At 40.0% G+C, this 24,121-nt stretch overlaps 1 protein-coding gene across 12 annotated transcripts in view; it reads right to left on the bottom strand.

Moving 5' to 3' along the window:
• CLIP1 (CAP-Gly domain containing linker protein 1) overlaps positions 1–24,121 on the bottom strand; it is an 89,702-nt gene that overhangs the window by 44,877 nt on the left and 20,704 nt on the right. For all 12 annotated transcript variants that reach the window (XM_059713347.1, XM_059713349.1, XM_059713350.1 and 9 more), the window contains exons 2-8: positions 22,722–22,917; positions 21,315–21,883; positions 8,669–8,793; positions 7,071–7,287; positions 3,694–3,891; positions 3,305–3,408; positions 774–834 (exon numbers count right to left, since the gene is read on the bottom strand). In XM_059713347.1, the coding sequence (XP_059569330.1) occupies positions 774–834; positions 3,305–3,408; positions 3,694–3,891; positions 7,071–7,287; positions 8,669–8,793; positions 21,315–21,883; positions 22,722–22,815 (1,368 nt within the window). In that variant the 5' untranslated portion in view covers positions 22,816–22,917. The remainder of the gene's footprint in view (positions 1–773; positions 835–3,304; positions 3,409–3,693; positions 3,892–7,070; positions 7,288–8,668; positions 8,794–21,314; positions 21,884–22,721; positions 22,918–24,121) is intronic.

Raw genomic sequence — 24,121 nt, forward strand, 5'->3', positions numbered from 1 at the left:
TCAGATTAAACAAGAACATGTTAGAGATACAAGAGGGAATCCAAGAATTTTAATTTTAAAATTTGGATTATGAAACTGGCAGTGTTTATACTGGCTCAGACCATTTCTTGTTAATTAATCCTACGTACATTATAACATTAGACTAGAGCTCAGAACAGCAAGGAACTAGGCAAAACTGGAAGATAAATAGCAGGAAGAGCAAGTTTTCGACTCTTCAGTGATGCATTCTTAGTCCTAAACTCTCACCAAAGCGCACAGTGTGATGGTAAGATTACTGAGAAGTGTACAAGGATGAAATACTTTTTCAGTGTCAGTCAGCCAGAAGACAAACGTGATTCGTTTTCAGTGCCCATTTAACTGGGACACAGCTAACAACTGTCAGTTTCATAAAACGTTAACACTGATTTCTGTTTGCTGATCTCATTAAAAGAATTTTGGAAGCATTAGCAAGACATACTATAAAATAGCAAAAAGGGTAGACTTTTACCAAGAACTAAAGTACTCTGACAAAACCCACCACCACTCAACTCTAGAAGCTGTGCTGAGTAATTCAATTTGCTTAAGGGTCCAATCCTGAGATGTCAGCATTTAACTTAGACAAGGACTGCAGAATTAAGAACTACCTTCATGTGTTATGCGTGCTTCTGGACTATTAACATGCAGTTTTAATCATTTCTATTATTTTCTCAGACTACTTGTACTACTACCTCTAGAACTCTTTGCATTTCGAAATCCTACAGCACGTGATGCTTACGAAGTTGGGGGTATTTTACCTCTAGGTCTCCTTTGGTAATGGATTCTTCTTCTACACGGAACTGAAGGTCCTCTACCTTCCTGTGAAGCATAAAATAATGACAGTTTTGAAAGAGAGTGATTTTCACACTTGCTTTCCCCAAGAAATAAAATCTACAGTAAAATTATTGACTACTTCAGTCTGTAGCAGGAAAAAGTGGAAGAGAAGAAAAATAACATGGCGAACTCTATGTAGAACTCTGGACGGCAAATTAAAGCCAAAATATGACAATAATACCTTTCTGGCAGTTCTACAGTAGAAGACAGAAAATATTTCAAGGTAACTGGTCGCCATTTCATTCATTCCTTAAATCCTTTGAAGGTTCTCAGACTATTGCCTGGACACACAACTTTATCTAATGCACCTTTACAATCTCCAATGTATGCATGAAATGCGGAAGAAAATAGGAACTGTGAAAAAGATGAAAGGAACCAGATTTAAGAGCATATAAGCTAGCAGGCACTAAAAAACTAAAGCAGGCAAACCAGGGTAATCTTCAGAACATGCTAGATGCTCAAGATGACGCATGGGACAAATAGGAAAGGGACTAACTCTTGCTCAAGTACAACTGGCCTCGTCTATATTAGATTTTTCAGAGTTGTAGTTAGAAAGTGTTGGCCAACAATTTAAGAACCCCACTTCTCCCTATTCATATTCTACCAAGTGATTTGAATGGTCTAGAGATGGCATATTTCAATTAGAAAGGGTTCTGGAGTCAGATCCTGAGCTATATTAGACTAGCTCCCTAGTCCTTTCAACTCCACAAGAGTGCAGAAGAGAGAAAAAGGTGCCTATTAATCCCTTGAATGGCACACACTGGCTGGTAGCTGGAGGTTGGCTGACTGACTGGAGAAGACCACATTAACATCTCCTTAGTCTAAACAGGGCTCATGAGAATTGAAGGACTTTTTGGAGAAAAAGGAAGAAAGGAAAAGTACAATATGTATTTAAGTTTGCACAAAGCTGTAAATGGTACAATTCTATTTTTTTTCTGAGCAAAGCATTTATCATTGCTGGATTTCAAACTGCTGCATGGGTCGCTCACGCAGAACAGAGAACTTTCCTAGAAAAAATAACTGTAGACTGTTTAGGAAGGAGAGGCAGAAATATTCCTGGCTTCAGCGGTGTAGTATTTCCCAAGTGGTAAAATGCCACTTCAGTTAATGTGTGTCAGGCATACACAGTGATCCTGTTATGTTGCCTAGCAACGTGGTGAAGGTGAGCTCAAGGCCAATGAGGACCAGACTTAAAGTAGTCCCTGCTGCCCTGGCATTCACAACCAAGCTGCGAGACGGAGAGCTCCTACTACAACATGTTCATTTCTAGGGGTGGATTCAAACAGCATTACACTCATCGAGAACAGTGAGCAGCACATTGTGAAAATCCAAACAGACCGGGCTAAGGAATGCTGCAAAGAGAGATTTTCTTCTGTGATCCACACACCGGGAACGTTGAGTTTTTAGGAAAAGCAATTTTCCCCTGCAGTTTTCCATAAAGTCAGTTTCAAAGAAATGGGTGCAACTGGAGGGTGCGAAGCTGGAAGCCCGCCTGTGCCGTTTCTAAATAGGTTCCTGCTTCTCGAGAGATTCCAAAGAGCATTCTGTATGCACGAAGACAGCAAATTAATCACCTTCCAGCACTCTCCAAAACATACATGATTCACCACTGTTGGAACTAAATGGAATCAGGAATCTCAACTCCTTTTTCGCCAACAGGTCAGGATGGAAGTTAGGAAACACATAAAGCTTAAAAGGGTTTGATGATTTTTTCCCCCCCAGAAAGGGGAAATGAGCATGCACCTAATGGAAACGAAGACTAACTTGTAAGTTCCTGATCTGGCCGACTCGAGAAACAAAAATATAAAGCTGCCCTGTGACGTAGGAGAAATTACCCTTTCAGGAATCAGAGCATGATCTAAAAACACTTTATTAGGAGGAATAAAAGTCCTTTATAAAAAAGAGAGAGGTAGTATAAAGGAATGATCTGCTAGGAATTCAGGTGGAGGCTAAGTAGAGAGAGAGAAATTAAAAAAAAAATAAAAGAAAGAGTCTCAGCAAGGCAATCTAGTCCAACTCTCTCCCTTTGAAAAGGTGAGCAATAAATGGGAATACAACTCCAAAAACGAACATACAAACAAAAACTTCAGAAGCATATGCAGACTATCATCTGATAGTCAAGTATGAAGGATATTAACATCAAACTCACTGAAACCTCACAAAAATCAATCCGTTTGCTGGTCACAACCTGTTGATCTAAGCAACTCCATAACAGTATGAATTATACTGGAGTTCTTATACCAACTACGTACTTGCCTACTGGGGCAGAGAGCATATTTTTAGTATCATTTTATAGGAACAGCACTGGTTTTGCAAAAAACACTCCCTAGCTCACTAGGCCACAACTACAATTTGTTTAAATATGGAATTAATCTGTTACTTGTAAGCAACCACATCTGAAACACAAAGCCTTGACTGTGACAGAGAAATACTGAGTAAAACATTTCTGGTTCACCTTTTCTCTTCTTCAAGTTGGTTGAGAAGCTCCACTTTCTCCCTATCAGCAGCTTCAACCATAGCCCGTAACTGGTCCATCTTCGCTTCCACTTCCACCACATGCTGTATTTGTAGCAACGACACAGAATTCAGTGAGTAAGTGAAATCGTACATTAAAGCAATTTAAGCAGGGATATATCTAAGAGGAAAAAGCAAGCCACCCAGTTCACAGGAAAAGAGAAGTGGACGGTTAACCATTTTCCATGGAAGCATATCAGGAAAGAGAAGCAACAAAATGACATAATTCAGTAAGTGATCGCCCAAAGGAGAACCCCCTCGCCCCCACCCCCAAGAAGGTGGGCAGGGCCCCAAAACCATAATTTCAACAAGACCAGAATCATTCTTTACCCGGTCATGTCCATCTCGAACAAGTGCTAGCTCCTGCTCTATTTCCCCAACATGACTAGTTGCTTTAGCAACTTCTGCCCTCTCCAGGTCTCTCTCTGCCAGAAGCTGTTCAATGTGCTGCTGCTTCTCCTTCAGGGCCTCCTGCAAGGCTGTGGTGCCAGAAATTTTTCTTGCATATCGGGAAGATGTTTCTGTCAACTTCAGAAAGTTTAGTTAAAAAAAACAAAAAGCAACACAGTTATACAAGTGGAAAAATAAAATCGGGAACATCATTTGACTGCACAAGAATTTTGGTGCACTTGCTACCTAAGCAAATATTATCCATACCCTGTAACAGATTCCCCCAATATATATGTCATATGTTAATTAAAGAAAAGGAAAATAGTCTATTTCAATTAGCTTTTCTGGAAGTTAACAGCAAACATACCCCTGTGGCAAGACTGTTAGGTGGCAATCAGCAAGTGCTGTGTAAGAGAGAGAAGGGCTCAAGTGAAAACAAAGGGCTGGCCCCGATCTTGTATCAGTACTGTAGGCTCACTCAAAGGCTAGCTTGTTAGGTTGCTTAACATCTTTTTATACGGGCACTGGCTAGAGTTAAAAATGTCCTCACAGTAAGTTAAAGACATTTTTCCTCTATTCACTCAATCCACCTTGGGTCACTTGCAGAATCTACAAACATTAAGTTTCCAAATGCTGTATGAAACACTACTCCTATGAGTAGTCTAACTCCCATACTATCAGTTTTTATTTAGAGAAGGGTAAATATGTAGGGTTAAATCCTGCTGTCTACTTCCACCAAGGCCAACACAAGTTTACCTCAAATAAAAGGACAAATTCTACGGTCCTTGTAATGCTACTTAACATTTTGAAGCAGAATCCTCAATACAAATCACCCCAAGGATGAAGATAGCTTTCAGAAAGAACTACTTTGAAGGATTTTAATTAAAAAGTAAAGAGAAAAGTGGAATCAAGCTGGAAAATGTGAAAACTTCTAAAGTGAGACTGCAGGTTTGGCCTGGTTATGTTGCTTCACCTAAGGAACTAGTCATTACAAATACTCAAAGTTAGCATCTCTTTATCCTCCACATACATCATCAAGACTTTTTACATGAAAAAGGGAAAAAATGGAAGAACTGAAAATACAATAGGAACTGGCACTAAAGAGAGCAAACAAGTTGTGGGTTCAGGAAGTATGACTGTAAATCTGCAGACATACGTAAAAACTGGCCTGAACTTTTTGTAGTTCAGACAGTTTCTTGTCAAGTGTTAAAATATGACATCTTTCATCTACCCCTCAGTAGATTAGTCTTAAGCTCCACCACAGCAGACTTAGGCTATGTCTCCTCCAGAAAATATCTGTCCCTATTTCCCTTTCCATGTTCTGAGCTAAAAGGCTTCTTTATGCCATTCTCTTCTTTTAGAAAAAAAAATGCATCTCCTTTTTCTTTCAGCAGTTGTGTTTGCTACAAATTCAAATGTCTCCAATTTGTCCATTCACAGACTTTGAGAGCCAGCTCTTCCAGAACACAATGCAAGCAATGTACATCAAGTAACTTGAGAAACATCAGGAAGAACTGCATTAGCTTCTTATAAAAAAGACGGGATCAGTTTTGATGTTTGGATGACATGCTACCATATTTCCTCAGCTGCCAAGAAACGTGCCACAATCCCAAAAGCAGGACCAAGCCTTAGCTCATGAGTCATAAGCAGCTACTTCTCAGTGACTACAGCTTTTCAAAGCTCAGAATTTAAGGAATGATCTCAAGTTTGCAGTGCTAGACAAAAGAAAAAATCACAGCTCATCCTCATCTTGGGGATAGTCTTGAATTGCAAAAGGCAGTTTTGTTACATCAGTGGCTCATCTACCTTGATGGTAGATAGAAGAGAAAACAGCAGCATCCCTGGATAATTAAAAAGAATGGGGATAAAGCTGTCAAACTCCAGATCAGAGAAAAAAAAGTTACACAAAAACACTGCTTTTGGAATATCAGAGTAGCAGAAACCTGCTGTGACTAATGTTTGAGTATAAGCAAGGAAATGCTGGGCTTCCTCAGTAACCAGGATTTTACTCCTCATGAGGAAAATGTCAAAAGGTTATTTCGAAAAACGGAGTCTCCACTTGGACACAACCCAAGCATTCATGCCTATTGAGGACCGCATGCAAGGAAGTGGGCTGGAGCCTGCACTTTGAAAATATTTAACTGTGGAAGAATGATATATTTATGGTCAAAACATCCGAAAGCACTGAAGGAAAGCACTGGAGAGAAAAATCAGCTATTATAGTCTGCAGCCACTCCCATGTCAACAACAAGAAGCTAAGCAGAGTAAGTTCATGCTTGTACTTGGACGGAAGCACTTCAGCAAATATGTACGTAAAATTTCTTGAGGCAATACAGATTAAAATGCCAGTCTGGGTCTGGGGGGCACCATGCTGCTGACAGAGCAACTTTCAAATTACTTAAAGAGTCATCCAACTCCAGCTGAATAAAAGGTGCCATGAGCTTTTTCCTAAACGTACTCACCCTGTTGTTCTGAGCAAGTGTTGGATTTGGGGAAGTATTTCTGCTCAACTGCCTTGCCCTATGTAAAAGATGGTTGGTATCCAGCTTTAAAGTTTCCATTTTACTACATGTGACCCAAGGCTGGAACATTTCTTTAACAGACGAAACTCAAAATAAATAAATGAATAGAGCTTTAAGTACATTAGACAAAATTAGTGTTATGTTAAAATCTATATAAAACAGTTTCTACTCTATCACCTCACAAGGTTAACATTCAACTGGAAAGAAAAAGAAAGGGGCTTATTTCACCAGAGGCAGACATGAAATTCTCACACTGCATCTTTTCTTTTGTTCATTACATACAAACACATCTCTTCGCTGGGGAAGGAAGCATTTTCCATTTTGCTTTACCTGATGCCCCCCTACTATTGCTTTTAATGAAACAAGATTATCTCTGGAAGTTTTAACACATGCTAAGTCTGCAAACAAACTTTGTGTCATAACAGAAACAGCTTCAGAAAAAAAATGGATCATCTACAATGCCAATGCCAGGCAGAGCATGACGATGTAATTCATTTTGCTGGTAACATAAGCCACTTTCCTACTGCAACAATTCCAGTTAGTCCGAGTTAACTGTTAAGCACACAACAAAACACACAAATATTTATCTGTTCTTCAGGGCTAGCTAAGATTTCCTTCATGCATGCTTTAAGTGGAAGAAAGCGGAGGGGGGGGAGAAAAGAGCACAATGAAACAAATACGGTACTCTTCAAGATCTGTTCTATTCTCAATTTAATTTCTGTAAGCAAGCCACCAGCATATGCCATGTGGATTCCTGCTGGGGACTGTAAAGCATGCAGTAGAAAAACAGCTTACTAGTCCTGTACGGCTTGGCTTGCTGCTTACTGATGATGCCACAGAACTGAGAGAACTAAGGGAGGATGCACTTGGACTGCGCTTCAGAGTCGATGGCGTTGCAACCACTTTCCTCACAGTTGTCTTGGCTTTTGCTGGTGTGGTTGATGGAAACCCAATCTTGGTAACTTTGTGGACTGGGGCAAACAAACCATATTTTGGCTGACACTGAAAATACCTTTAGAAAAAAAAACAACCAGAGGAGAGCATTAAATAAACTAAGACTGCAGACACCTACTTTCTCATGTGGAGTAAAGCACCTATTAAAGAAACCCAGGTCGACAAGCCCAAAAATGTTGAAGGCAAGGCATAGGCTGGTCGCAGTACAGTCTGTATTTAGTCTGCCCAACACTTTTTACAATAAGATTTTTGCAACTTTTCCTTTCTTTTTTTGAGAGAGGCTTTATCACCATTTACGACAGACTTCAGAAATGTACATAGGGAAAAACCACTGGGCTAGAGAAATGCTCATTTTGTCTCATGAAATTCCATCCACATTTAAAAGTGTGCATGTACACACTCTAAGAAGATGAAGGCAGACAACACTTGGATAAAATTCTGATTTTAAGTTCAAAATTCAGAATTTTTTTAAAGTACATTTAAAAAAAAAACCAAATAAATCTTTTTAAATATGAATGTATGACAGCCTGCTTTAGAGCACAACCTTACTATAACCTACTAATCGTTTAAATATGCTGCATAATATATATGCTGAATTAATGAACATTCTTCAAAACGCTGACGAGTTAAGAGGTCCTTTCTTTTCTTTCCTTTTCTTTAAATAAGTAGAGCAGTGATTCTCATCAGGGTGCTGCATAGTATTAGCTATTAGGTATGCAAACACTTACACAATTGATAAGATAAACCCAAAAGTTCCAGATAGGAAATCGGTCAGTGTCAAACAAATTCTGCCCTGTTGTGATCTTTCTGCATTCGTTGCAACAGAACTGCTCTGTTATTTTTCAATAGTTAAAAATGAGTGAAAGCTAAGAACTGGCTTTGCCTGAGGGATACCTTGAATTTAAAAAGGTTGAGAACCACTGAAATGGAGAATTCAGGGAGAAACACCTAGCCTGTGAGGTGAAGTCAAGTTGTATACATATCAGTGTCGCATACAACACTATAACGAGTGAAGATATTGATAACCCTGAAGCGAATGCTGGTAAGTACTTTTAGTTTCTGTTGCACAGAAAAGCTTTTGTTTCATTTTAGCTAGAAGGTGCAAACAGAGTATTTTCTTTATTAGGACAAGTTATACAAGGTTGAGAAACCAATTAGGTGATTGAAAAAACTGGAAAGCTTGCTTTCCTGTGCCAATCTATAAGGAAAGATCTCATCCAGGTGAAAAAGGATGCGATCTATTAATTCTAAGAACTTGAAGGGCAGGGGCCCATACTTTCAAAGAGATTTAGCTGCCTCAGTATGCAGATATAGGTCCAATAAGATTTTCAAAGGTCCCTACTCAGATCAGGTACCTGATTTTTACTGATTCTGAAACATACATAAAACCAAGATTAGATGCCCAAGAAATCTGGATTGACACTGGATTATGAACTAACCTTGTTCCAGCCACCGCTCCATCATTCTTTCCCAAAGGTTCATCTAATTCTACTCCGCACCACTCTCCCTTAGCAAAGTCAGTTTCTCCTAGAAATCGTACTACTCCAGCTTTTGTTCCACCAACCTGAAGTGAGAAAAGAGATGCAATTATTTTTATTGAGTTAGCAAATGAAGCACCAAACCAGATGTAAAAATCTTCAGCATTATCAAGTTTTTATGATCACGTCAGTTAGGAATACAATATTTAATCCAGGCTGCTCTTATTTATAGATGCATAATCCAGCCTTAAGCACAGCTTTTATTTTAATATGTTGAATATTTCTTCATTACAAGTTTGTGTATAGGGGGAAAAATGCCTTGGAGGCAGTTTGGCTCCTACAAAAGAAATTTTAGTATTCAGCACAAGCTTTGATGATCTACGAGTCTGTCACATGAATGGATAAAAACACGACCCTGACTGCACGACTAAAAATACATTTACTAAGACCTGCTGCAGACTATAAGAACTGAATGCATTAGAACCAAACTGTATCCATTTTTCACAGGCACCTATTTAAACCACCTAATTAAAGCACCTCTCCAAAATTATTTCATGTGCTGAGCTCCTGGGGAAAGGCCAAGGGAAATGAAGGGAAAAAAAACAAAGCTTCTCATTTTCCTCAGCAGGCTAATTCAGATGAACTATGTAGCAAAACTATTCATGCATTAACAAAATATTGAAATTGTAAGGTTTTGCAGATTTATAGATAAGAAGAATCTATCTGAATTGTGTAGGGGCAAAAGCAATTTCTTGGCTTTTCCTTCAGGGTACACTCTTGAATGGTGTGTTATATACCATCAATTTTCTAGTGGAAACATTCTTAGGAAGCCTTTGTAGACCCTGGGATTGTGCTCCACTCACCAACAGAGCACCTGTGCAAGACAAGATTATCCAAACTAAGAGGGAAAGGAAGGAGGGGAAAAAAAATAAAGTTGAGTAAGTTTGGCAGGAAACAGTCTGTGGCTAGCAGAGGCCCAGACCTGGAACTGCAGCCGCAGCTCTGCAGGTCAGAAAGACTGTGTCATGGTCTTATTGTGAAAAGGCTGGGGAGGGAGGAGGAAGTCTACAGTGCCTGCCTTGAAAATTTCAAAAGCACCAAATTTTAATGGGAACTCCTTTTTCAAGTACACATACACCAAGGCCATTTTGGGGGTATTATTTACACCTACAACTCCCAGTACACGTTGAAATGAAGAATGCACCTTGTAACCTTGACAGAAAGCTTAAAAATTATATCCCAAGACAAAAAAAAAAGCCAGTGTGCCACTCTCCTCCTTTATCATGTGGAAAACCTAATCATGCTTGAAAGTACAACTCTTTATGTTGGTATTTCAGATCTCCCAGTTTTTGCTGGGAAACTTGGAGAGAAGTAGCTTAATGAAGGGTGTGAAATGTGTTTGAGAGAGAAGTTATTTTTCTGAAAAGTTTCTGGTTGCGTCTGGAGAGGACAAACAGGTGCAAACATCTGGAAGAACCCTGGAGGTCTGTCTGCAGTAAGATATGGTATGAATTTACCCAGAACAGGCTACGTGCTAATTCCCCTTGTGGAAAGCATCCTTGCAAATAGAGTGAGCTACCTTGCACATGCAGGCACTGTCAGCATGCACTTTCACTACGTACAGCATAACCACCAAGCAGCTAGTGCCCTATAAACTCACCCCCAGGTCTACCATACAGGAACTTCCCTGTACAGACAAGCCTTTGTTAAAAAGTTTACAATCAAATGTTTCAAACCACCCCATAGTTCCTTTGACGAATTGCAAAGGAGGCAGACCCATGTTTCCCCAGCTTTTGAATAGTTAAAGATGGCCTTTCATCTGTTTACCTGCTGGATGAAAAACACTTGAAAGTTACAGCTATCAAAACGCAGGTAAATACAGCACTAGGAAACCTTTGGTATTTAGTGTTCTTGGTTCAGAACAGGAAGAAGTTCTCCCATTGTTAAAAGTGCTGTATTAAGAAAACAAGACTAGACTGTTCGGTCAGATGGGCTCTGCAACCGCTCTTACACTACCGTCTAAAAACCACACTTCACATTCAATATTGAATCTGAAGCCCTAATTTGCATTTCTACTCCCTCAGAATCGTTCTACTTTTTCTACAGTAGAAACAGTAACACAAGGATAAACTATTCTCAAAGGGAAATCTAAATACGGGGATAGGAGTTCAGGGGGAATAGGACAGGACACCAGAACCCAAGGTGCCCCCTATTCTGCCTGAAACTTTCCAGTCGTTTATTTTACAGAAATACTAGCTTTCAGTCTCCACTGTAAATCCAGTTGCACTGAAGATCCGTTGTATGTCATAGAAAATCTGCCTCAAAAATAGGTTCTAATAGGTTATTTGTTAAATATTTTGTAAGCAACAGATTACAAATGGTTTTAAGGTCTATATGTAGAAAATAATATGCAAAGGGTCTGTCTTGCTTAATATTATTTTGAATATTATTTTCTACATACCAACTTTACAACCATTTATAACTTCCTGTTGCTTGCAAAACATTTAACAAATAACCTATTAGGACTTAATTCTTACTAAAGCTGACTTGGTGAGACAGTCTAATATGCTCCTCTGGAATACAGGAAACCCTGGCACTCTTCACGTAGGACATACTGCTTCAACTATACTATACCCATATACTTCACAGAGTATTCCTACTGCAAATGCAGTGGGACTGAGGTAAAAATGGTTAAAATATAAAAAGGAAAAGAAACCCGCCAGTATGAGTCACCTTTGTGTTGGTATAACTGCACCCAGGCCAGGACTTTTATCGGCATAAGCACATTTTTCAGAAAAATCCCACCCCTCAGTGAAGTAACTGCTGAAGGATTAGACCAGACATTACTGTCATAGGACTAAAGAGCGAGCAAGCGATCCTGTTATTAAAATACTCCTCATCAGGGAGGACAGGGAACAGCGTTTACAAAAGCAACTAAAATAGGGAAAAGGAATGACTGGAGATCTCCACAAAAAGATGTGCAATATGCATATTTGCTGCATTTGGTTGCCTGCTTATTTCTAATGGGGCACAAATGAGTTAAAGCCTTGTACAACAGCTTTAAGGCTTCCAGGAAAAACAGGGCATCATTACCATATCATGAAGACAGCCACTTCACAACCTTCCTTCACAGAGGCAGGTCCCTAAATAATTGAACACTGAAGAGGAGACTTGCCAAATGTTTTTTAGCTGTGTGTTGTACTCTACACACTCAGAATGGATGATATAAAATAATAATACAGTGCATTAACATGGCAAGTCTAGACAGCTGGCCTTTGTGGGATGTAAAAGTTTAGACTGGGGTTTTATTGAACATGTGGGAAAACAAAGTGATTAAACGTAATTTGTCATGCATTCTAAAACTACCGAGTTTACCACAATGTGGGATTAAAGAATAAACCAAAGGCAAATCAACCCTTTACTCTAAAAATGTCTTGCAAACAGGTTGGCACAGGCGAGCCAAACCAGACATATGAACATCTTCACAATTCTGTTTCTAAACAGAAACAGGAGTAGAGAGCAACAAAACCCTACAGATTTTTTAATAATGGAAATAAAAAAAACCCTCACTCATTTACAGGTGGCTAGAACTGCCTCCTTTTAGACTCTCTCATTCCCATGGGGGAAGATATGGATTAATCAATAGTGAGACATTAAAAGGGAAGTTATTTACCTGCTGCTGGAGCTCGCAGAGTATCCCATTCTCTCAAGCTCTGGGGAACTCTCTATCTTCCCAAATTCAAAACAGTTTAGACTGTTTCTTGATGCAAGCCTGTTAGGCTTTCCTCACCCATTCCTCAAGCCAGGGAAGGATCAGAAAAAAGGTACTGTGAAGGTGCCCAAATCACCTTTGCTCTAGCAGGCAATCTTCCTTTCTTGTCCCTCAAAGAGCCTGGCAGTGATGAGAAATGCAAGGCAGGACAACGGACTAGTTAAAGCAGGGGCGGGGAATCTCTCACTTAAACTTACACAGGGTCTAAGCTGCCAGCCAGGCCTTTCAAAGAAGGAACCAAATGAAAAAGACTCATAAGAGATCCTATGGGCTGACAAACAGTTTAAAATGCACGTTTATCCAAGGGCTCTAGGACACTAGATACTGTATAGAAGTGGACACAGGAGTCGTCTTGAAGACCTTTCAGTCTAAGGAGACAAGCAGCAAATGAAAGGATGAGGAGAGGGATGAAAAAGCAGCAGAGGAAAAGGATAAGCAGTTACAGCTTTGTGCAGAGATGCTTCTGAAATTCCCCTTCACCAGTAGCGTCAGTCTGCTCTGCAACTACGAGTGCATTGCCCACAGCACTCTGTTACAATACGAAGTTGCTGGCAAGTAAATCCATTAAAATGACCACACTCCAATAAGCGATTCCAGCAATTCCACTGTAAAGTCTGTAATTCAGAGATCAAAGGTTGGAAAGCAAGCAGGTGAATTTCAGAAATAAGACAGCTACTGAGATACCAGTAAAGGCAAGTGCCTTTGAAAAGGAGAACGTACTAGTGGTCATAATCTTCTCTCCTACGTTTGTCTGTCAGCATTTAGGCAAGTTGTTGCCCATTTAGATAGGCATCTTACTTCCACATACTCAATTTTAAGACCGGAAGAAACCATTGAACCAACCAATCTAACCCTCAGCTTTATCAAAGGCCATTCAATTTTGCTGCTATCCCTGTACTACGCTCAATAACTGTCTGATTAAAAAGACAACAAATCTTGTTTTGACATCAGAAGAAAGAGACCCACCACTTCCCTGGGTGGCATGTTCCGCTGGTTATATCACCTTCTCTGTTTAAAAAACACCCCCACAAAACAAGCAAACAAAACAAAGCTAGCTCTTGTTACACCTTTCTTCAGTAGATAAGAGAGCCCTTCAGTGATCAGCATTTCCTTCCAAGACAGGCACCTGCACACTGTAATGAAGTTCACCTCCCAGGATTCGCTTGGACAAAATAAACAGATTGAGCTCTTCAGGTGTCTCAGCACAAGAGGCTTTTCTCCAGCTGAATCCTGTTCAATTTTTCAACACTGTTTTCAAAAGACAGGCAGCAGCAGAACAGCATGTAGTGTTCCTGCATTGTAAAGTCTGACCTTGCGTTCCTGGGACATCTTTCCCCTTTTGGGGGAGGTTGGGGGAGAATCCACAAACCCCAACAAGACACATTTGGAAGCTATAAAAACAAAATACTTATGACTGGGTATGAGAATTTACTTACGTATATGGCCCAACTGTCATTAAAGCTTGCCACCTCACACATACATTAAAATTTAACAGCCGTGAATCATTCAAATAGATGACTCAAAATTGGACATAATTCACACCTTTTTGCAGTGATACTGAAAAAGGCATAGCATATATTTTATTTGCTTATCTAAGTAGAAAGTAACAGTAAAATGAAAAAGCTGTTTTACAAAGAGAATCACCAGGATCACATGATATGCACAATTAAGGTTTTATTAAATATTCTTGAGTCTAGTATCAGACAATTGGTTAACTGCAGTATTCCTATGTATATAGTCTCTAGGGAATATGGGGGGTGTGGCAACTACTTTGACCACTCAGTGCTACATCTAATCACACAAACGGAAATATAAAACTGCACATTGTCCTCAAGTTAACATAAGTGTCACCAAAAGTACCCTGAATACAACTCCCTATGCAAGAGCTTGAGTCAATAGTTAAGCTTCTCAGCACTTCTGCAAGGACAGAAGCAGGGGGGAAACCATGGCAGGGCCACAAATGCAGCTCATGAAATTCCCTTCCTGCTCTCAACCCTCCCTCTGCCTAGCTTTGTGTTGCTCCACTGGTAATTATGCCTCTGAATTTGCCTTGCTTTTTCAAAGAACTAAATCCCGGTAATTTTTTTTTTTTTTATTTTTTTTAGCAGAATGAAATTTCAGACCTTTGTCTTTAGAGCTGCATGCAGCCGTCGCAACGCCAACACGGAAAGTTCATCTCTAGGCTGTCATGTTGATCAAACAGCTCTGCTTGCCAACAGGCATGTTCATGTTCCCTTTTTGTATGCATGCTTTAAAAAGGATTTTTAAATTTTTTTTTACAGGCAAAATCTTTCACTGTGTATTAACTAGACTTTTGGCATATTCACTTGGAAAGAATGATTTCAGGAGGAAAATGACAAGTAAGCAAGTCCCTTATGTAGTGGACAGAGACTGACAAGGAAATGACTGCTGCTAATAATTTACGAGGAGTAGCAAATCTGATAAAAATGAGAAGAATTCACCAAGAGCCACATCAGCATATGCTTGCAAATCTATATTGAAAACATATGGAGACTGGCCCAAGTTGCAGATTTACAAATCATCTGCAGCCACATCAGATTTGGCAGGCCACAACAAAGCTGTCACTGGTTAAATAAATGCAAGATCTTGAATCTTTCAAGGTTGGAATCCTTTAGCTCGACAAGTTTTTAATACAGTATTCGGCCCACTCAGGTTTGGGAATGTCTAAGATGAAGCCTTTTTTGTTTCAACCCTGTGCAATATGCAGTACTATTAAGCGAGGAATGTCCAAAATTATTTCCTCGCTAATGCTGGTACTGCAGATGGCAGGGCAGCGTGGCAATGTACGGACTAACACATTCACAGAAGCAGGAGTTTTTGTAAGGTACAACCAACTTTGTCAGATGCTATGAATTAGACAAAGTAGGCAGTGGCCTACAAAAAGCTCATTCCTTTCTAAATGAGTTAGCAGATGCTCCTTCCCCCTCATATGAAGTTATCATATTTTACAGTAACAGTAAAGAGGTAGTTAGCTGCCTTAGTCTGAAGTTAGACAGAAGGCATGGCAGTGTGACACCTTACAGACTGTCCCCCCTACATCCAATAAAAAGTGCTTTTAGTAACAATCTCTGATTTTCAGTAGGCTTAACAATCTGCTATTCTCAAAATCAGGACAGTATCAATAATCTAATTATTGTGCAACAGCCCAGGGAAAGAGAAAAGAATGCCATCAACCAATCTTTGGTATTTTTCAATAATCCCAAAGCATAAGATTTCAGGCTGCCTAGAGTTAATCCTCTCCCCCTATGAAAAAAAACAAACCTGCTGAATGACAACCAGATTTTGGAACATACTTTACATACCGAGTACTGTCATGGTCATAATTTCCATTCTATCTGAATTACCTCGGTGCCTTACTACAGTTCCCTTCAGTTTAGCTATTGTTTTTATTAAGAAGTCAGACACCAGCAGAAAGAATGCAAAGATCCAAACAAGTCACCGGCATTTAAGAGTGGGAAAATAAAGTGGTGCCTTTAACACATTTCCATGTACTAATATGCTGCAACATATCTTTTTGCTAGAAAACATTTAAAAGATTAATCACAAATACACCTTAAATCAACCAGGCAACTAGACAGTCTCACTGGGTCTGGCTCCCTTCAATCCTGGCTTATCAGGAACAAGAAGGTATTTCAAGTACATCAGCAATCTTGTCTACTGCTGCAACTGAATCCTCCCTCTTCTGAGGAGTAAATTACAATGATATAAGGCCAATTTACTCTGAAAGGAAGCATCCACTCAGGGATAGAACAGGCTTTAATTTATGTGCATTGACTTCACCCCTTAGCTGATTCACTTTAGCAGTCCTTGCAGTCCCCGTGCAGGCAAGTCCTAAGGAACCACAAGTTTGATTTCTTAGTTATTCTAGCTATTTAGTGGTAAAAAGGGGAGAAAAAATAATGAGAGACTATTTTCTAGCTGTAGTGGTTGCTTCTACCATTAGGGATCTGAAGTCCATCTGCCTCAACTAAAAGATGGAAAAAACTGTTGACTGGTGAAAGCAAATACATCCTGGAGATTTTCCTACAGCCTTCACTATGCATGAGAATACCATTTGGCTGAGATACCACATGCCCCGGAGCACTGTCTGCCTGCCTCAATATTCATCAAAGTTTTTATATGCAAGACCTTTAGGGACAAGATGTTTTCTTCCCACTGAAAAGTAAATCTGCATTCTAGCAAAGAGCTCTGCCTCTTACATGCCTTGTTCACTCAGGTATGACACTGGTTCAACATCACCTCGCCATGGGGTCTTCCCAGCTGATTTTGCAACATCAACAGTGCTGGGGGATGGCCTCACAATACTATTTGGTTGTTACAGTCACATTTCTTCTTTTCTGACAAGCACTAAAACCAAACAAATGTCCCTAACACTTACCTTGCATCTATCATCACTCTTCTTAACAGAATCGGAAGTAAGAGACTCCTTTAGGGCTTTGTCTTTGGGTCTAAAATTATCATCAGGGACCAATGCATATTGGAAACTACTTGAACAACACTACCTATGTTTGCTTTACAGAAGGCAAGCAAGGTGGTACCTTATAGAGTTAGCCTTACAGACCTTATAAGACACCTGGCCTCCCTTCAGCCTAACATAGCTAACTGCCTCTTTCTATATTTGCTTTGTAAGGAGACTTATTTCCCAGCAGAATTATTTGAGACTGTGCATATAGCAACATATAGCATTATGAAGTGCATCTTGAAAAATGACACACACACATGCATACAAAAATAATAATAATAAAACCACCAAAACAAGGACGAAGCATAAAAATCCCTCTCCATTTTGCATTTGCCTCAGAGACCTGGATTTCCTTATAAAGTACCTAATCGGGACTCCCAAATGAGCAACTGTCTGAAAAGGAACTAGACAGCTCCAGGGGATTATAGTTCTGTATACTTGAAAGCTTACCATTTTTGTGCTGCAGTTTGAATTGGGTTCTCCTCCGAGAATTGGAATGGGACATAACATAATCATCTTCACTAGGTCATTGCTATTATTAGCACATTTACAGATTTTCAACAGCTGGTGGCCCGACTGGCAGCAACAGAGAAGAATGCAGCCTGTATTGCAGTTTTAAGTATTTGTGTTAGCATCAAACTATAGAATACCATATGCATCCCACAGGTCTAAGAGATTATGCCATCCCCTGGAGGAGAAATCACCATCCTGTAGTGAGGTGACAAAAGAACAAACTGTGACACCTGCGCTGTTATACTGTGTAAGAAACACTACAGAAAAGCTGTCAATGTGGACGACAGCAATACTCTGGAGCGGTCCGGCTGCATTTATATTGCCCAGTTGAGACTGGCTAGTCAGATAAATTATAGTAGGCGATAGGCTGGTCCTTCCTAGAAACCAGTTCTGATGGATAATTCTGAAGACTGATCTCCAGTATTCTGGCAACAAGAGGCCAAGTCCTAGAACATATTGACTAGGAAAAAAAATTGCTTTTAAAAACAGACACAGGTGCAGTCTTCAGTTGGGTTTGCTGATTTTTGTCCTCAAGAAATCAAGTCTGGAGATTTCAATTATAAGTCTTGTTTGGTGTAACATCTACAAGAGTGCACACCAAATTAGCCCAGGAAGTTAGTTTTAGGCTCTCCGTTTTATGCTGTTTTGTTTTGAAGATATGCACATCCCCAACGCTCAAAATGCAAGCTGTGAGGTTAATTTCTCCAGAACTTGAAGGGTTGAAAAACAACAATGGGGAGGTAAACTCTGACTACTTAATGCCTGTAGCTTATTTACATTACGAGTCTAGTGTTCCCATCAAGGAATAGGACCCCATAATGCTGGGCACTGTGCAAAAAGACATTGCCTGGCAAATTTAATCAAGAAGTACGGCGAGGCAACAGGAGTATGAAAGGCAAATGAAGGAGTACGGAGAATGAAGCAATGGGCATGTTTTGCATAATAAACAGCACTCTGCTAAGCATTTGAGTAATCATTATCAGACTGTGGCATTCAGCAGGGACAATGGTAGGGAGGCATCAAAAGGAAATATCTGGAGAAGTACAAGGTAAGGTAATGGTTATACGGAATCTGATAAGAAATTTTCTGCCAGCGCATAAGCAGCACAGAAGTCACAAATATTCTTAAGAAAGAAATGGATTAATGGGTGGGCAAGGAATGGGCTGGCATTCTGAGGGAGAAAAGGCAGGATAAGCCTCACAATAAGATCAAAAGTGATAGGTGGGGGGATGAGGAGCAGGGTGGGAAGAGGAGGGGGGAATGGTGGGTCTCTTCTGCTATTGCAAAGAAAACAATCTCAGCTTTAGTCCACCAGTAAAACTAAACATCACTCACTTCCTTTCAAATCTCCTTCACACCTTTTGTTCACACTGGCTTCATGCTCAGATACCCCTCCCTATTCTAATGAGCCAAGCAGTTACTCCCTGTCAAATCCCTCTTTCAAATGGGCCTCTCTCCCCTCCATGAAGTGCAAACACATTAACCCTGGTCTTCAAAATACTACCATCCCACCTAAATCTCATGTGAAGATAAAGGTTCTTTGCTGCCAATCTAATTAGAACATAAGCTCCTCAGGTGAAGAGTTTTATAAACACCAAGTCCACACAGTGAGTGTATAAATAGCTCTGACTATCAAGCAGATATTCTTTATGGAGAACTGCCCATCCTCTTCCACCCATGCATTGGGGTTTTTTTAAAGGTAGGAGACAAAAAGGTTCCTATTTTCTTTTTAAACACGAGTAAGCTTTGAAGTGGACCATGGTTTACTCAATGCATGTAATAATACTTTGTCAGTAGTACCCCAGAGTGTCAAGCCACAGATTCACCACGTTCATGGTGTCCGTGCAGACAAAACAGTAAATACCCACGACATTTTCTGTAAGGAATTGTCAGTTTATTCTGAGAGGCTCTCCATTCCACAAGCAATCCTGTCCACGCCGGATGCTCTCCTTCCCCATCTTAGCAAATAGAAATTTAAAGTATTACGGAGGATAAGGTACAATTATCCATTCTAAACACGAAAGTTACGGTAAAGTACATGTAAACTTCCTGCTCTAAAAGTTTATTGCTCAAGTTATTTGTTTAAACAAATGATTGACCAAACCTCAAATCTAACCTATGGTAAAATGACTGCAAATTTGGTGAGATTTACCCTTCACCTATCATTTTGGTTTTATTTTAAATACTCAGCTTAGTTCCTTAGATTTTTGTAAAATGTCCTGTAAATAGGTGAATGCTCAATTTTGGAGATCTGCCCATAAACACAGTTCAGGGCTCACGTGCAGCAGCTGAGCAGTCTTTCCAAATCTGTGCCATTCTCCAATTGGCACATGTCCACCAAAGGGGTTAATGAAAGGGGTCATGTTCTACTGCACCCTACCGACTAGAGACCAAAACCAAGCAGGCAGAATTTTAAAGCTTTTAAAAAGTTCTACTCCCAAGTGATCACAACTATCTTACAAATTATTATTATACTTGATAGAAAAGATCTGGATTCCAAAGCTTATGAAGGACATTCAAAAAGTCACATAAGCACCAGGTGATGGCTGGCATTAGGAGACTGCTTCTGTTGCTGCCCATCACTACTAATAGGAATCATTAAGCACTCTACTGCAGGAAAACTTGCTGGAGATGCTGAACCTTCAATGAGGAAAGGAAAGACTGGCTGGAAACCTGGCAATTTTGCCATTTGTATTTAGCATGATTGCAATTCTTAGAATTAGGGCAAGACTATAAGCTATAAATAGGTTGTTAAAGCACAATTAAGGGTTTTACCGAACACTGGCAGCTTTTCCTTGATTGCACTTTTGCCAAACAGCTTCTTGTTCTCAGCCATGGCTAATCTGCACAGCAAAAGGACTGAATTCACTCCTAGCTCATTCTGCAGAGTGTACGAGTACACTGCATTAATTCCCATAGGCACCCTCTGACCACATCAAGTGCAGAACCACCTCTGAGGTGAGGAACATGTCATGCTCACATGCTCCTGCTCAGGTGTGTTTCAAAGCCTGGGATCAGGTCACATAGTTTAGAGTGGCTTTAAGTGCACACCACAAAGCATGCCTGAGAGCACACAGTGCTGAGGTGCACCCTCAAAGCTGCTCTCACATGGCTAATTTTGGGGCACTGGTATTGCTCACTGAGCAGGCAGAATATGCTTCTTGGCAAAGCTGTGGGCTCAGGGTAGATAGAGACAGTGCAGACAAATCAGAGTGGTGTCAGAGACTGAGGATTTACATTGTGTACTTGAGATGACACTGGAATATTAATAATAGTAATGCCAACATCACTACTAATATAGCTGATGTGCAGAAACCCCACCCAGAATAACTTTATCTATGATGTACTAACTATTGCTAAAAAAAGAAGTCTACTAATCAATGGTTCAGCTGTCATTTAGCAGAAAGATAACGCAATAGCCAAACACATAAGCTACCTTGGGATAGCTGTACGTCTATCCATTTCTGATCCCAATACAATTTACACTGGCATACACATCAGTGTAGGTTATACAGGGGTATATATACACATCTGTCAGTTTTATTAGTCTACACTAGCTTACTCCACTGTTAGCATGGGCCAAAAATGTCCGCACAGTGAAATGACTATCCATTAGTTTTTAGCAATGAGGGTCTGATTCAGGACAGCAAAAAATCACAGACATCAACCTGTGCAGCTATGCACTGTATTATTCTTATTTCCCAAACAACATAACTGACCAGAGCAGAAAGCTCACCTCTGAAGAGTGTTATAGTTTAAATTGCAGACTATATGATTTTTAGATCGTCAGAAGATATACTGCATTAGGTAGAAACAAAATAATGTAGGAAGAGCCTTACCAAAACTCGATCTCCGATTTTTAGTTCTCTTTCCCCTTTCTTCACAGACCCAGCTTCAGAGAGGTTTGATATAGATTCACTTGCAGTTTTTGAAAGATTGCTCACTGGGGAAGGAGTTGAGTGTTCCTTAGCAGCAGGTGGAGAAGTTTTATGGGGAATTCCTGTAGGAGGAGCTGGTGCAGAAGAAGATACCACGCTAGCGGCTGATGTGGAGGTTGGAGAAGTAGCTCTAGACGCATGAGCTGTCTGCGTACCATTGGCTTCATCTTCTGCCACCACTTTTCTGGTCAGCTTAGATGGCCTTGTAAATATTCCTCTTAAGGGTTCACATTGGAAATATCGAACTCCGGCCACAGAACCATCATTTTTACCAATTGGTTCATCTAAAACGATTCCTGCCCACTGTCCAGGAGCAAATTGTGTTTCACCAAGAAACTGAATAAAGCCAGGTTTGTTTCCATTGACCCAAACACGTTCCCCAACCCTGAAGTCATCTACAAACTCTTCGTGTGCCTCTGCAGGGGGTGTGCTGGATGACTTTTCAGTAGGTGCTGCTTTTTCTGCAGGAGCTGGACTCAAACATAAAAAGGAAATATTATCAGTGAAGAAACATAGTTAAAGCCCAACATTACACAGTTTCTACTTGATGAACATTTAGTAAAGTACCATTCTAAAAGGAGAGAGCAACCTGGTATTTTCTTACTATTGAATATACTGTAATCATGGTGCACAATTTCTTAACTAATTTAAGGAATTAACAGCAAACTCCTTTATCCCTAATCTCACAATACCCGCCCAACCCAGGGGCAGAATAAACATCTGCTTAGTTTAGTGGGGTTTCCTGACAAGGCAGTCAGGCAGAAACTGCCACTTATAATGACCACACCTTTGGCTTAAAGCCTTTCTGCTGTGTGTCCTAGTTCGTACATTTAGTGTCATGGTATTGCCGATACATTTTTGATCTTTCAGAACATTCTGTCTCCTGAGTTCAAAGAGCTCACAGTTATTTCAGTAACTGCTTAGAACAGTTTGCTGTACTGGCAAATATATGCTTCCAAGTAGCGTACAACTGATAATATGTATGTAAGCATGTTATCTACCTTCCCACTAGCCTTCATTTGTTGCTTACAAATGATAGCTCACAATTTTTACATCTGGAAATATTGAAATCAAAATGCTTTTTCCTAAACTGTACAGTGCTTTGAATGTTACAGCTCTTTTTAAAGCATCTCTTCTTTCAAAGTAAATTATGTTCTATTTGTAAATCCAAATTTTACTGCATATCACACGTACCAATTTAGTTAGATAAGACATACGAGCAGAAGTAAATTTACATACAATCACAACCTTTAAATTACTTTTTGAGAACATGATTAAAAAGTATATTGAAATGCTGATTGTCATTACCAGGCACAGCAGCTGCAGATGCCTTTAGTAATGTACTTCCAGGCTTGCTGATCTTGGTAGGAGCCTTCAGTCCACTTGGTTTCAACATACTCATCTTCCTTGTGCTGTCAATGTCTATTCCCTTTGCTGTAGTAACTATCTTTTCCCACACATGGATGCAGTATGTACTTTTATATTGTCTGCCTTTGGGTTAAACCTGTATAGAAAATGTCAGAGACAAGATAAATATATAACTCCTACAGAATAAAAGACTGAGAAAGAAACTGGCTTACATAAAGTTTGTATCCCAGCACTGCAATAAAGAACTCATTCCTAGCAGTTTGTACCAGGGATAGACAGGCAATTCTCATATTTTAGATGCCCGTTTCCTAATAAGAGAGGTATCAAGTCTGCAGCAAAAACATTAAGAGAACTCATGGCATTAAAACACTGCTCTGTTCATCTTGAGCTTTAAACCAAAGGGCTATTTTAAGAAGGAAAAACAAAGCCTTTAACAGCATTACTAACAACACTACACATGGATACAATCATTCTATGCAGTCAACAGCGTGAAGTCACATATTTTTCAAGTGTTGCAACAGCCCAGCAAAAGCAAATTTAGATGAGCAAGAAGGCTAACAGCAAGATAACAAAAATCCTGGAGGTATTAGAACAAACAGACCCCTTTTAAACATTTATTTGAATTTTAAACCTAAAGACGGATCAGCAGACAGTTAGATGACAACCAATAAGTAAACACCTACTTCAGTTCTCTGAGAATCCCTTATTTAGGATCACAAGACTCATTAGCTCATTATACAGTCCCCAAATAGTGCCCCAGCTCCAACCCTCTGGAATCAGAGTTCAGAGGAGGGATTTCTTTCTAGGTTGCTAGGGCAGACAGCAGCTCTGACTTGGAAGCCAGCTATAGGCTTTTCAGGGAGGCATGCCATGAGAGTTTTGCTCCAGGAGAAGGCATCGTCCTCCTTATTACAAGAGCCTTTGAATCTGTTCTGTACAGCTATCGCCGGAATTGAAACCTGAGCTTTTAGCCATTTTCTTTCCCTCTTAAACTACACACAGTTCTGCACCTACTACATCCTGAATATTTCCTACATTTTATGAAGGCCATGACAGAGCAATCACAATGATTATTTAAAGGGGGGGGGAGGGGGAGTCATGTTAGGAAACTAAACCAAAGCCTGAAAAGGACAAAATAAATGTAGACATGTAGAAACTGCACTGTGCTTGCTCAACTGTTTTCTCTGAACATGACAAGCAGGAACCAAAAGGCGGGTCTTGACCCTGCTGTTACATAGCATCTTGGGTCCAGCCTGTGCATGTGTGCACTTGCTAAAAACTCTCCTGGTACAAATGCTACAGGCACCCAGGCCTGAAAGTCTTGCACACTATAAATTCTA

Source organism: Alligator mississippiensis, chromosome 10 (genome assembly GCF_030867095.1).
Source record: "Alligator mississippiensis isolate rAllMis1 chromosome 10, rAllMis1, whole genome shotgun sequence".
NCBI classification, from domain to species: domain Eukaryota; kingdom Metazoa; phylum Chordata; order Crocodylia; family Alligatoridae; genus Alligator; species Alligator mississippiensis.